The sequence below is a fragment of the Alexandromys fortis genome, unplaced genomic scaffold, assembly GCF_014885135.2.
Source record: "Alexandromys fortis isolate MF-2015 unplaced genomic scaffold, M_Fortis_MF-2015_v1.1 scaffold_72, whole genome shotgun sequence".
Taxonomy (NCBI): Eukaryota; Metazoa; Chordata; class Mammalia; order Rodentia; family Cricetidae; genus Alexandromys; species Alexandromys fortis.
Genome location: NW_026067969.1, coordinates 8717097 through 8730597, shown reverse-complemented (window position 1 = coordinate 8730597; position 13501 = coordinate 8717097). Strand labels below are relative to the sequence as shown.

At 53.2% G+C, this 13501-nt stretch overlaps 1 protein-coding gene across 1 annotated transcript in view; it reads right to left on the bottom strand.

The window, feature by feature from the left end:
* The window catches only part of Niban2 (niban apoptosis regulator 2), a 49148-nt gene that overhangs the window by 4910 nt on the left and 30737 nt on the right, over window positions 1-13501 (bottom strand). The window contains exons 3-8 of the mRNA XM_050154962.1: window positions 9834-9962; window positions 8363-8468; window positions 7133-7300; window positions 1565-1680; window positions 1144-1248; window positions 886-1048 (exon numbers count right to left, since the gene is read on the bottom strand). Of these exons, the coding sequence (XP_050010919.1) occupies window positions 886-1048; window positions 1144-1248; window positions 1565-1680; window positions 7133-7300; window positions 8363-8468; window positions 9834-9962 (787 nt within the window). The remainder of the gene's footprint in view (window positions 1-885; window positions 1049-1143; window positions 1249-1564; window positions 1681-7132; window positions 7301-8362; window positions 8469-9833; window positions 9963-13501) is intronic.

Genomic DNA, 13501 nt, shown 5'->3' with positions numbered 1-13501 from the left:
CGGCGGGCGGGCGGGGCGGCGCGGGGGGCGGGGGGGGGGGGGGGGGGGGGGATCTCCAAGGTGACAGGCAGTCCATCAGGTGACACTGGCCAAGGAAAGACAAAGGCCTTGGATCTCAAAGACAAAAATCTCCACAAAAATCTGAGCTAGAGTCAAAAACTTGTCTGTCATCCTAGGAACTTGGGAGGCTGAGGCAGGAGGATCATAAATTCAAGTCTAGCCTTGGTAACTTACAAGACTTTGTCTCAGCCGGGTGGTGGTGGTACACACCTTTAATCCCAGCACTAAAGAGACAGAGGCAGGTGGATCTCTGTGAGTTTGAGGCCACTCTCGTCTACTGAGTGAGTTCCAGGACAGTTAAAGCTGTTTCACAAGGAAACCCTGTCTTCAAAAACAAAAACAAAACAACAACAACAACAACAACAAAGATTTTGTCTCAAACATTTAAAAAAAAAGCCTGGCACTGCACTTGGGGACAGAGTGCTTATCCAGCATGGACAAAGCTCATGTTTCAAGTCCCAGCACCTCCAGAATCAAATATGGATTTGAAGAAATTAAACTTACACTGGGCGGTGATGCACACCTTTAATCCCAGCACTTGGGAGACAGGTGGGTTTCTGAGTTTGAAGCCAACCTGGTCCACATAGTGAGTTTCAGGACAGCCAGGACTACTACACAGAGGAACACTGTCTCAAAAAAATCAAAAACTCAAAAAGTCAAAAACAAACAAATCAACTTATAAAAGAATTTGCAGGAGTTAGAGGGACTTGGATTTGATTCTGAGTCTTCAGCAGAACAGACCAGTGATGGATCCCGCCCCAGAGAGGCTGGCCTGGCCCTGGGGAGCCACGTGCAGCACATGCACAGTGGCTTCTGGCCACCTACCCCGGATCTTGCTGGCCAGATGCTCCTTGGAGGTGATGATCTGGTCCATGTCCGTGCGAATGACAGCCTCCATGGCTGGCCGGGCCAGCTGCAGCTTAGACAGTACCGCCTCAAAGTGCACCTTGGCCTGCTCAAACACCAGGCGGTAGACGGCATCGGAGATCTGTGAGGACAGCAGAAACGTCAGGGCCGAGGGCAGAATGCCAGCCGTTCCCCCTTGGTGCCCTCGTCCCTGCCAGGCATCCCGGGTCCACACACCTGGATCCACTGCCGCTGCCGCTCCTGAGGCTTTCCCTTCAGTCGTGGGCCAAGCTCTGCCTTCAGCGCTGGGCCCAGCTCCTCCATCACCAGGTTGCTTAGGATCTAGGACCAAGAGGTAAGAGTCAAGGTAGAGGTTGATGCCTATCCTCCTGACGTGTTTTCCGTGATTGCGCCCCTCCTCTGGGCCTCCTCCACACCTCTGCCCAACAGCACCCTTGAATTTGGGTGGCCCACCTCAGGGCCTCTACATGTGCCCCAGGCCTCTACTGCACATGCAAATGTCTGTGGGTCAGACTTATGGGGTTCTCACTCACCCAAATCTGATCTTGCCATCTCTTCCCAAACCTGTTGCTCCCCAGAACCCCACTCCTGGTACCAGCCTTACCCATGGGGGCCCCAGGCAGCCCTCTGGCCTCACCTGCACCTCATTCCCACAAAGCATCTCCCAGGTGCCGTACTGCTCCTTGGACTGGCGGTACATGCGGATGGCGTCAGTGAATGCGGGGCCCTCCACCTTCGAGTTCTCAGGGATCCCTACCCAGAATAAGAGACGGAGAGAGGGGAGATGAGAGGTCAGCGAATGACCCTCTGCCAAGCCCGTCCACTCAGAGCACGCAGTCACCCCATCTAGGGCACACACAGCAAGAGCAGTGGTGGCTCACCCTGCAGCAGCCTGGCAGCCCTGTGCCCCCACCCCTGCCCAGCATAGTCATTAACCCTACCTCATAGAAAAACAGTCAGAGCAATGAATGGTCAAGCTGGGACAGGGAAAGTCAGACACCTGAGCCCCACCCTCTGGTGACATGACAGACAGTAAACATTTCCAGCTGTACAGGCCAGACACCCTCTGTCCCAGTGCTGGACCTAGTATCCCAACTTGTAAACAGCCAGAGCTGGTCTCTGTCAACACCCCCGGCTACAGAAGTAGGCCAGAGATGAACTTGACCCATGGGCTGCTTTCTGGGCTGTGCTTTATGTCACTGAACCCCAAAAGAGCCTCAGTTTCCTCTCAGGGGAACAATGACCCTAGCCCGGCCTCCTGCATGGGCTTGAGACTCTCTGAGCACAGACAACGAGACACGGGAAGTCTAAGAGGGTGGCACCAGGGCCTCCTAAATGACACTTTGTGTAGGTTGTTTTTTTTTTTTTTTTTTTTTTTGAAGTGCTGAAGATTGAACTCAGGGCCCTGCGTGTGTTAGGCAAGCATTGTGTCACTGAGCCACACACCTGGCCCCTGAAAGACACTTTCTATCAGAAGCTGAAGAGCCCTAGGTCTGTTTTGTTTGTGGGCTCTATCGGCGCTAGGTGCAGGTGCTAAAACTTCATTGAATAAAGGGCTGGCGGTGCAGCTCAGTGGTAGGTGCTTGTCTCATATCCACAGGCCCTGAGTTCAATTCCTGGAGTGGGAAAGGAGGAGGATGGGAGGGTAAGATGGGAGTGTGACCACCGCTAGCAACTAGGAAAAACCACTATGCTCATTGTTGCTGTGGTGACGGTGGCTTGTGTCATGGGACAGGCGAGTTAATGTACACAGCATGGACCCCAGACCAGTGCCAAGCAAACAAGATGCAGGAAGTGACCAAATCTGAGTAGGGACAGACCGTGGTTAATACACCAAACCTAGCCATGTGCCTCTGACCACAATGTCCCCAGAGCCCCAGAAGGGGAAGTGACAGCCTGTGCACACAAACCCCAGCGCCCACTGCAGTGACAACAGGCTGAGTCACCCCACAAAAAAAGCCCCTCCCTTCCCACAGCCAGCCGCCCACAGTCTGTGAGAGCCAGAGGGGGTTCTACCACAGGCATGGAAACTCAGAGCCGACGGCACCCATTCAGGGACTCAGGCCAGGCTGCAGGCAAAGAAGGGGGCTTCAGCAGAGGTGGTACCCAAGCCGGGGTGACCCGGGTAGGCCTGGGAGGAACCCCCAGCAAGGCTGTCAGGAGGACACAGTCTCTTAGAGCCCAAGTTTTGTCTAGAAATATTTGGCAGTGCACAAATTGCAGCCTCTCCCGGGTCTAGGAATTTCCATTCTGCCCGTAGCAAAGAAGGTGCGTTGTGCAAGGGCATTCCAGGTAGAGAAAGTGGGCAGTAGCCAGGGTGCAACAGCAGGAGGCTCCTCCCTAAAGACCTTCTCTATTCTGCACATCCAGCCAGCAACCTAAGCAGGTTTAGAGTCAGCCCCTCTGGGCTCGTGAGTCTGGCCAGTGTCCACTGTGATCACCCGGCCACACGCCTCAGAATGGGACTGTGTTTGTGACAACTTCTCTCTCCTAAGAGCAAGCTTAACTGAGAGGTTAGGCTGAGCTCAGACCTCAGTGGACTTCATAAAAAAGGGAAATTTCTTCTTTTTTAGTGTGTGCACACACGCACATTTACTCTTCCATACATGTGCATGCTGATGTCAAAGGTCAGAATGAATTGTCTTCTATCACTCTCCATTTTCTTACTTTTAATTTAATTTTATTTTATGTGTATGGATGGGTATTCTGCCTGCATGAGTGTCTGTGCCCATGACTTGCAGTGCCTGAGGAGGCCAGAAGAGGGCGCCGGAGGCCCCGGAACTGGATGTGAGCCATGTGTGGGTACTGAGCCGGAACCCAGGTCCTCTGGAAGGCGGTCAGTGCTCTTAACCACTGCATCTTGGTCCCTCCAACTTATTTTTTGAAATAGTCTCTCACTGAACCTGGAATATATTTCAGCTAGACTGAATGAACAGTGAGCCTACGGCCGCTGCATCCCCTCCAGGACTGGGTACAGATGCATGGTGCTACACCAGACTTAACGTGGGTGTCAGGAGCCAAACTCAAGCCCTCAAGCGAGCTGTCGCCCCTGCCCTGTGTTGTTTGCTGGACAGGAGTCTCACTGTGCAGTCCTAGCTGGCAGGCCTTGAACTTAGAGATCTGTGGCAGAATGACCATTTCGAGCTTAGAAGTTTGGGGCTAGCCTGAGCAAGACCCTGTCTCAAAAAAAAAAATTGTGTGCTCGACAGAGGACCAACCCCGCTGCTGACACTGACCGCCTGGTTCTCTGACCTCAGAACTAGGAGAAAAGTGAATCTCTGTGTGTAAGCCACCCAGTTCTAGGCTGAGACTTCACACGCATCCGCTCATTTAACCCTCAAAGATGGGAGAATAGGGCAGGGCAGGGGCTGGTCTTAGCTTCAGAGAAACTGAGGTTCCAGCTATGTGTGTATGTGTGCGTGCATGTTTGCATGTGGTGGTGATATGTGCATGTGTACACACACACACAAAGACACACACACAGACAGACATATCCCCACATTCCAACACTGTGGGGGGGGGATCAAGGCAGAAGGATCACAGCAAGTTCGAGCTTCCTAGCAAGACTGAGAAACAGAGGATGGGTTGGGACTTAAATCAGGGCTGGAACCCAGGACAGCCTTGGTCTAGTCAGCCTGAGCAGGACATGGACACCAGGCCGAGGAGGACTGAAGTCAGTGCCCCAGCTGCCTCCTGCCACCCCCCCCCCACTGCTCCAGGAATGCAGGATGTGAAGGGGGCCCTAGCCAGGCTGGCAGCCACCCAGCTTGGCGTCCTTCCCCCACCCATCCACCCCCATTTCCTGGCAGAGCCAGGAATGAGCAATTCCAGGCCCCACAAATTCCAGGCCCAGCCTCAACAAGGGAGGAAGCAGAGAACTTTCTCACAGCCTGGGGTGGAGGGAAGGGCCATGTCTGGAACTAGCCTTGTCAGCTCCTACAGGGAAAGAGAGCTGGACTGGAGTAGGGCTTTCTGTCACAGCTCTTAGGTATCTTCTCTCCAGCCCACAACACCAAGACCTTCCAGCTGAATGCCTGCTGTGTGGAGGTTCACAGCTCTATCTGAACCAGCTCCTTCCTTCCCCAATACCCCATTTCCTACTGTATGATACCCCAGGGAACTGAACAGTGGCTCCTCTCTACCCTTGCCCTCACCCTCCTTCTACCTGACCTGCTATAGCAGGTAAGTCAAAAGCCCTGGGAACCTGCAGAGGGCTCATGGGCCAGCAATGGGTGAGGATGGAGGGTGCCCTATGCCAGGCAGCCAGATCCTGAGCCAGAGACACAGCCCCAGAGACCTAGGAACAAGAGCCCCTTTGTGGGCAGCAGGGCAGGGCCAGCCCAGATGGTGGGGCTTGGCCTGGCTGAAGACCTGGTTCCCTCCCATCTTACAGACTCCAGGAGGGTGGAGGCCTCTCCAGGGAGGTGGGGTGAGCTGGGTTCAGTCAGGTGCCCGAAGGCATCCCTTGCCATCAGGTGAAGCTGTGTCTGAGAACAAGGGTGAAAGAGGCTTTGGGCTTCCCTCTGCCTCTGGGAGCACATCACCAAGCCAGGGCTAGTCCTTCTCCAGGGACAGAAAGATATTCCACACTTCACACTGTGGACAACCCTAAGGCTTTAGAATTAATTCCTCAGGACCCTCTAGGATCGTCCAGACCTGGCCTCAGAGCCACCTCAGCCTCACTTTGTCACACACACACACACACACACACACACACACACAGTACTGTCCCCATTCCGAGTCATCCTTTATGGGGGCCGCAGCCTCTTACAGGGAATCCTTCCCCACCCAGGGCCTGCCCTATTACCTCCTCCCTAGCCACAGGACAGCACCTCCTCCAACACATACACAGGCTCCTGGGTGGCTCCCAGCCAGCACCCAGCACAGAGAACACCAACCACCCTGGTAGCTCACCTGTGGCACATCTGTCTATCACACAGCTGGCTCACCTGTGGCACATCTGTCTACCACACAGCTGGCTCACCTGTGGCACATCTGTCTATCATACAGCTGGCTGGCTGTGGGCAAGGTGCATGCCTCGCTCCTGTCTATAAGCTCAGAATAGATGCCATAGATGTCTGTCAAATACTTGAGTGAGCTGAAGAGTCAAATCATGAGTTTACAAATGAGAGACGGAGGGAGAGAGGGAGGGAGGGATTTTTATAGACTACCATGTGTAAAGGAGGAAATTATATCATAAGAAATATTTTGGGGCCAGGCAGTGGCAGTGCACAACTTTAATCCCAGCACTCGGGAGGCAGAGACAGGTGGATCTCAGTGAGTTAGAGGCCAGCCTGGTCTACAAAGTGAGTTCCAGGACAGCCAGGACTGTTATACAGAGAAACCCTGTTTTGGGAAACAAAACAAAAATAAAAAAATAAAACAAAACAAAAAAAGAAATATTTTGGTGTGTGGTGTGACAGGATCACTGTAGCCCAGGCTATCCTAGAATCACTATGTAGCCCAGGCTGGCCTCAAATTCACAGAAGGATTCTCCAGAAACCATTATACTCAGGTATAAGAAAGTTCTTTAGCAAGCATGAAGTAGACTCATGCCATGAACCCCACAGTTCCCCCAAATACACAAGGGATCCTATCACCATTTTACATAGAACTCAAAAGGAAAATTAGTCTCCTTGAGAGTTAATCTTGTCAACTCAGAATCACCGTAGAAACAAAGCTCTAGACACGTCTGTGAGGAAGTTTCTAGATTGACCTGAGGTGGAAGACTGACCCTAAATACAGGTGGCACTCGTGGGCTGGGGTCCCAGACTGAATAAAAAGGAGGAAGGAACAGAGAGTGGCCTCCATCTTCCTCTGCTTTCTGACTCTGGATGCTGACACACTCCTGCCACCATGGTGGACTATCTGCACCTTTGAACTGTGAGACAAAGTAACCCTTTTCCCTTTAAGTTGCCTTTGCCGGGTATGTTTGTAACAGCAACAACACTAATAGCTACAAAGTCTCCTAGCATCACATTGCTAGAAAGTGGCAAAATCAAGATGATTTTGGAATTGGGGTTCAGGGGCTCAACAAGCACAGTCTTTGTTTTCAAGGAGAAGGATTAAGAGTGGTAATCAAGTTTCTTACAGCCTCAGAAGGGAAGTGAGAGCCGATCATAGAGCAGGGTTGCCATACCATACACAACCACTAGGTGTCACCATTCAGCACATTAGTAAGCGCTGCCGCCTGCTGGCATCTCACCATTGTTGCAGTGTCGGACGCAGTCCTGAAGCACCGCCTGCCACTTGTCCTGTTCAGCTTCGGTCATCATGCAGAAGTAATAGTGACGGGCATAGGGATGCCACAGGATGAGCGGGAACTGCGTGGGGCACTTAAGGATGGGGGTGGATCCCGACTTGGATGTGGTCCCTGTGAAAACACAGCCATGAGATTCAGGCCTGGAGAAGGCTGTCCTGTCCTGGGGACAGTGCGTCATCAGGAAGCAGCTGATCTTCGTCTTGACCTCCAGGGTTCAGCTACAGTAACTGAGAAACCTGGCACCATGTGACCCCTCTTTCTAGAACTGGAAATGGGTCACACCCACCTTGATCGTGTGTAAGGCTCTGTGACAGGGTCAGGCCTCTAGTTCATTACAATCTTGGGTTTCCCTTTAAATTTCAACAGCAGAGGCCAAACTTGTGGTTTCAATATCCAGGGAAGGAGGGAGGTGTGTGGGCAAACAAAACAAACAGGAATTTTTCTCCATCTCTTTGGCCCTCACGGATATTTTGGTCCAGCAAGACAACAGGTCCCGGGCTCACCACTGTGTCAGTGATATGAGAATAACAGTTGCCCATGGTCCAGCTCTGAGTGGCTGTTTACAGGGCCACACCCGAGATGCTCTCAGCACCAGGGGTCAGTTGGTGCTGAAGAACCTGGCATCAGAGGGGATGGACCCAACAAAAGGATCGCGAGTCAGTCATGAAGCCCAGGAAATGGACTCCTATCCAGCATCCACCACCACACAGGTTTCAGTCCCAAGTCTCACATCCGAGGTGGGGGCTGTGTAAGACTCCAGAAGCCTCACCAGGCTGAGTAGAATGAGGAGGTTTAAGACAAAGCCTCAGAAATCCTTGGCAGCCATGGCAGGGTCACCATCATCTTCCCAGAGACAACCATGGCCTCAGGGAGGTGGGAAAGGCCTCCACCGGAACTCTGGTGCATGTGGCTTTGGCATAGGCAAACTGGCTGAGGGCCCACATGAATCAGTGTCCAGACCCTATCCATACACAACCCAGGGCAAACGCTACCTCACAGGCCCTTGGAGTCTCCCCTTTGAGGGCTCAGTTTGTTCAAGAGACCTGCAGACATTCTAGGCCCCATTGTCTGCCCTGCAGAATAGAGTCCGAGCAATGGGCTGAGGGTCATCCGCTTCCCTGGCCAATCCTTAGGCCCATGAAGGACAGTAGGACTGGACCACTGGTCCTTTACCTGGTAGGGAACTGCCAACCAGCTCCAGATACTGGTCTACAGAGGTGAGGACTTTGTAGCCCGCGCTGTTGATGATGGCTCTGGGGGGCATCTGCCGCTCATAGGCCTGAAGAGGGCAAGAGAAATGGAGCCTCGAGGTTATGAACGTAGCTAAGCACAAACTCCCATTTCCAGCCAGCTGCAGGGAGTACTCAGCTACCTGTCCGAGATGGGGGAGGGGAGAACTAGAAGCGACCGACCCGGATGGAATGCAGCCTCATGTGGAGTGTTTGCCTGGCAAGCTCCAGTGACCGAGTTTAGTCCACACGACGGAGGGGATGGAGACAAACTGTTTCATTATTGGAGGCAGAGTGGCAGAATAACAAGACCCAGCTCAGGGCCCTGACCTTGACCTCAGCAGCTGGGCACGGAGGGAGGGGAAACAGCCACACAAAATGCTCAACACAATTCCTAGCGTGTAAGTTTCATTATGGGGGCGGCTGCTCTGATGGCTGCCACCGCTGCCTCTGTGATCAGCCAGTCTACGATGGTCTGTTACATATCAGACACTGTGCTGGGGACACCGCATGCTTCATTTCACAGGATGCTCTCATGACACAAGAAGCGGCTCATCTCCCAGTCACACGGACGGGAAGTAGATGTTGGCTCTGAACCAGCGCTGTCCCCAGAACCCAAGGTCTTTGACGTTACTTCTAACGGCTCACCCCAAATTTCTAGGTTCTAAGCACTGCAATGTTCCAAAGGAGAGTGAGGTGGGTGCCCAGCCTTCCTTACAGCAATGGGAAGGGGAGCAATTCTGACCCAATTGCCCATACGTCAGGGCTGCCGAGCAGCTGTCTGCCACTAGGGGGCAGACTATCTGCTCTGAAACAGGTCAGACAGGCCTGTCTTTGGGGCAGCGCTGGAGAATGAAATAAAGGCAGATGAAATAAGTCTGTAACCTAACCAGGTGGGACTTCCCCCAAGGGCCCAAAGCAAAGACAAGCCACGGCCGGCCCCCATTTCTTCTCAGACCCACATCAGGGCAGGAGGATTGGGGATGGAGAATTCAGGAGCCCCGTCCAGCGAATGGCTGCCGTGATGGCTGAAGCATAAGGAGGGGCTCCTGGGAGAGGTCGGAAGGCTAGCCAGGAAGGAGACCAAGGCAAGCAGAGGGCAGGCTCTGTGGTGAGGAAGGATTTGGCGGGACCTGAGAGTGACCAGAGAGTAAGATGGTTTCCAAAAGGGTTTACGACGTGGACACCTGGACAGAGGGTGAAAGGACACGGAGAGAAGGAGCCCCAAGGCCAAAGAGGTTTGGGGACGTGGAGAAGGCTCAGAAATTTTGCTTTGGCCCTGGGAATTCTGTGGGGAGACAGTAGGTGGCAGATGTGAAGGGGAAGGCACGGGGTCAGGAGCCGAGGAAGGAGGTCACAGAGTAAGAAGCAGTAAGCGGGGGAGGTGACAGCTGCCAGGAGCCTGCTGCACTCACCACTTTGTTCTCGTACAGCACCAGCCCGTAGTTGTGGGGCACCAGGCTGAAGCGGTTTCTCCACTTCTTATTGTCTTCCTGGTACTGGAAGAGGTTCCCAGAGAAGATGATGCGTTCATCCAGGGGCACCTGTGGGCAGGAAGTAAGGGTAAGGCCAAGAAGGAACAAGGGGTCCCAGCAGCCATCAATGCGTGCATTTTGACTCCTCATAGGGTACCACGTGTATACACACACACACACACCACCACCACCACCACCACTACCCCACCACCGCTGCCACCAAATCCCTGGCCTCATCAGGACCCCCAGGCCAGGCTACACCGCATCCACTGCACAGATAAAGGCCTGAGGTCAGAGCAGTGTAGGGGCTCACTCAGGGTTCAAACAGGATATGAGAGAAACCCAACCTAGGCATTCAGTCAGAGCCAGGTCAGGCCTAGGGTTTCCCACTCTTCCGGTCCAGGGGAGCCACCTGGGGGAAGGAACTGGGGAGCAGGCTGCTTCCCCTATCCACCACTACTTCTACTTCAGGGCACAGCATTCACCCAGCCGGGGGACACACCAATAGGTCAAAACCTCTGCCCAGCTCTAGGCCTCAATTCCCCTCATAGCAATGAAGACTTGAACTTATATCCAGAGAACGTCCCAGCTCGGCCAGCGGGCCAGGTGTGGGTGGGGAAAGATGTTGGACCAGTGTCCAGGCAAACAGGTGACCTGTGTGGGCTGCAGGCGCTCAGACGTTCCTGCGGCCCCTACAGAGGTGTGAGCATGGCTGCAGCATCTAGTTCCCTCGTCTGTAAATGGAGCGCACAGCCTACACCAGGCAGACAGCTCAAGCAGAGCACTTGGAAGCCAGCACAGCCGCGGCCACATCAGGAGTCTCCTCCCGGCCTCTAGGCTGACTTGCACGTGGGACAGGATTTCTTCACCCAGCTGACTACAGACATCAAGAAAGAAGGGAGGCACAGAAGCTGCAAGGGACTGTGGGACCCAGGGAGACCTGGGGATCTCCATTTCTCGGCAAGTTCTGTTTATTCTGTGATAACTGTGGTACCAGTTACAAAACAGATTATGTGTATCAACGGAAGAAATTATGAAATGTGCCTACACCCTCAGGCCTCTTGCCCCTCCTTCTGTGTTCTTCCCTGGCTCCTTTCCCTAGCTCCCCCTGCTGCTTCTCGGGGTGGAGGGAAAGCTACACTCTTAAAAGGAGAGCCCATTGTGCTCGAACAATAGGACCTGAGACCAGTTTCCTGTCCAGAAGAAAATATTTACAGGAAAAAAATGGGTCTGCTCCCCTCCCCCACCAGCCAGCTTTGCCCTTGTCAGAAGGCCCCCACTTGGTGGTCTATATTTAGACTTCTGAAACCCTGCCCTCCAATCCGTCGTCGTCTTTTCTAGGAAGAAAAGTCAGGGTTTTTCTTCCTAGCTGGGCATCTAAAACAGGAAGGCCCTGGGAGTAGGAACAGCCCCAGAGGGTCGGCTGGGCAGAGGCACCAGAGCCATGAACCGAGGCTCTGCGCCCTATCACCAAGCACATCCCCGGATCTTGGGCCACCTCACTGAGGCTGCCTGGCTGCTGGGTTAGGTTTTGTTTTAAGAAGGTAAACTGAGGCCTGGCAGCGGTGGTGCACACCTTTATTCCCAGCACTTGGGAGGAGCAGAGGCAGGAGGATCTCTGTGAGTCTGAGGCCAGCCTGGTCTACAAGAGAGTTCCAGGTCAGGCTCCAAAGCTAGAGAAACCCTGTCTCGGAAAAAAAGAAGGTAAACTGAGGAAGAAAGCCTCTAACCCCAGATTCAAGAGGGAGGCAGAAGGCAGGGGACCAGAAACTCAAGGTCATCCTTAGTTACAGCTGGAGTCTGAAGTTAGCCTGGGCTATCTCAATAGAAAAAATTAGGTTTTCTCAAATGGCAAAGTCCTGATTTGAGCGAAAGGCCCGCAGAAAGACATAACATTCCAGATCCTACCAACGGAAGTCAGCCTTGCCACCTATCACCGGAGCCAGCGAAGTGGCTCCCCAGTCCCTCTGCCCCAGCGACCCTCAGAGCAAGAAGGGGGGGGGTGAGGTTACCCACCACCAAGCAACTATTGATTACTTTGTTTGATTACTGGGGTGTATGTACCCCAGATTGGCCTTGAGCACCTGCTGCTCCTGCCTCAGTTCCTGAGTGCTGGGGTCACAGGTCTGTCGCCTCGCCCTGACCCATCTGCTCTTATGACTGCAATGATTGCTTCTTTAGAAAATGACTGTGATTAGTCTGGTGACTAATGCTATTTCCCTTCAGTTATCGTCACGACTTCACGTGACAGTCAGTTCCAGGAGCCATCAAAGAAAGGCCCTGGCTATTGGGGACTGTGAACGTGTCCTGTTTGCCATGCAGAGAGACACGGCTCTGTGAGTGTGAACAGCCAGACACACAGAGAAAAGCTTACCACAGCATCGGCCCCTCTCACCCCGGGCTCTCAGGAATGGCGCTGCCTGCACCTGTCGTCTGAGTTTGCTTTTGTTCTTGTTTTGAGACAGGGTCCTAGGATACAGCCCTCCTTGACCTGGTGCTCACCACACAGGAGCCTAGGCTGGCCATACCTCTCCTTCGCACACACTGGGGTTACAGGCCTGTGTCACCAGGCTGGACTTGCCTGTGACCTTGCACTTTAGATAAAGTAGTTTAGGCCCTGCTCACCTGGGCTGAGTTCAAGTTACCCTTTCCTGCCACACAGGTGCAGGCGCACACCTGCCAGAGCCAAGTCCAGTCCACATCCTGACACATGTCAAGCAGCTGCCCTTTCTCTCCTCCCAGGGCAGGCTGCTGGTGGGGAGAAAGGGTCCTGGGCTTGCTCTGCCTCCTGGGCCGAGCGCAGGTACTCTGAGCTAAGCTTGGAACTTCGTACATCCCGATTCCCTCTGTCTGTCCATCCCTTCTTACAGCCAACCCCTCCCCAGCCCTCAGGGGAGGGAACAGCTTTCTCCAGATCAGCCAAGACTCAGGAGTCTACATCCACCAGTCATAGCTCCAGATGCCACTGTACTGTAAATAGCTATTCACTGTCACGTGAGCTCTACTTGCAGCCAAAGCATGCAGATTTAGCATGTAGATAGCATGTAAATTTAGCATGTAGACCTAGCATGTAGACTTAGCACCCAACCCTGCAGTCAGCAGAGTCATCTATTATGGGATAATCTTTGTGCACTGTGAAGCTGTATCTCTGCCAAGGCACCTTCCGATTGGTTTAATAAAGAGCTGAATGGCCAATCCTAGGCAGGAGAGGACAGGCGGGAGAGGATAGGCGGGACTTCCGGGCAGAGAGAGGAACTAGGGATGAGTTCCCAGGAATGCCAGGAGGCCAGTAAGACATTGAAGAAGTGGGATGTACAGTACAGAGGAGAGGTAACCAAACCATGTGGCAGAATGTAGATTAATAGAAATGGGTTAATTTAAGCTATAGGAGCTAGTTGGAAAGAGCCTAAGACCAAGTTTTCATAATTAATAAGAAGTTTCCATGTCATTATTTGGGGTTGGGGGGCCAAGAAAATCCAAATCCAGTCAAAGCAAAGACTTCCCTTCACGTAATTTTAAAAAGGCTATGGAATGCAGCTGTGACAATGGAGAGGTTGCACTGGCGCGGGAGGGGGGGTACAGGTTGCACTGGCAGTGGGGGGGGACAG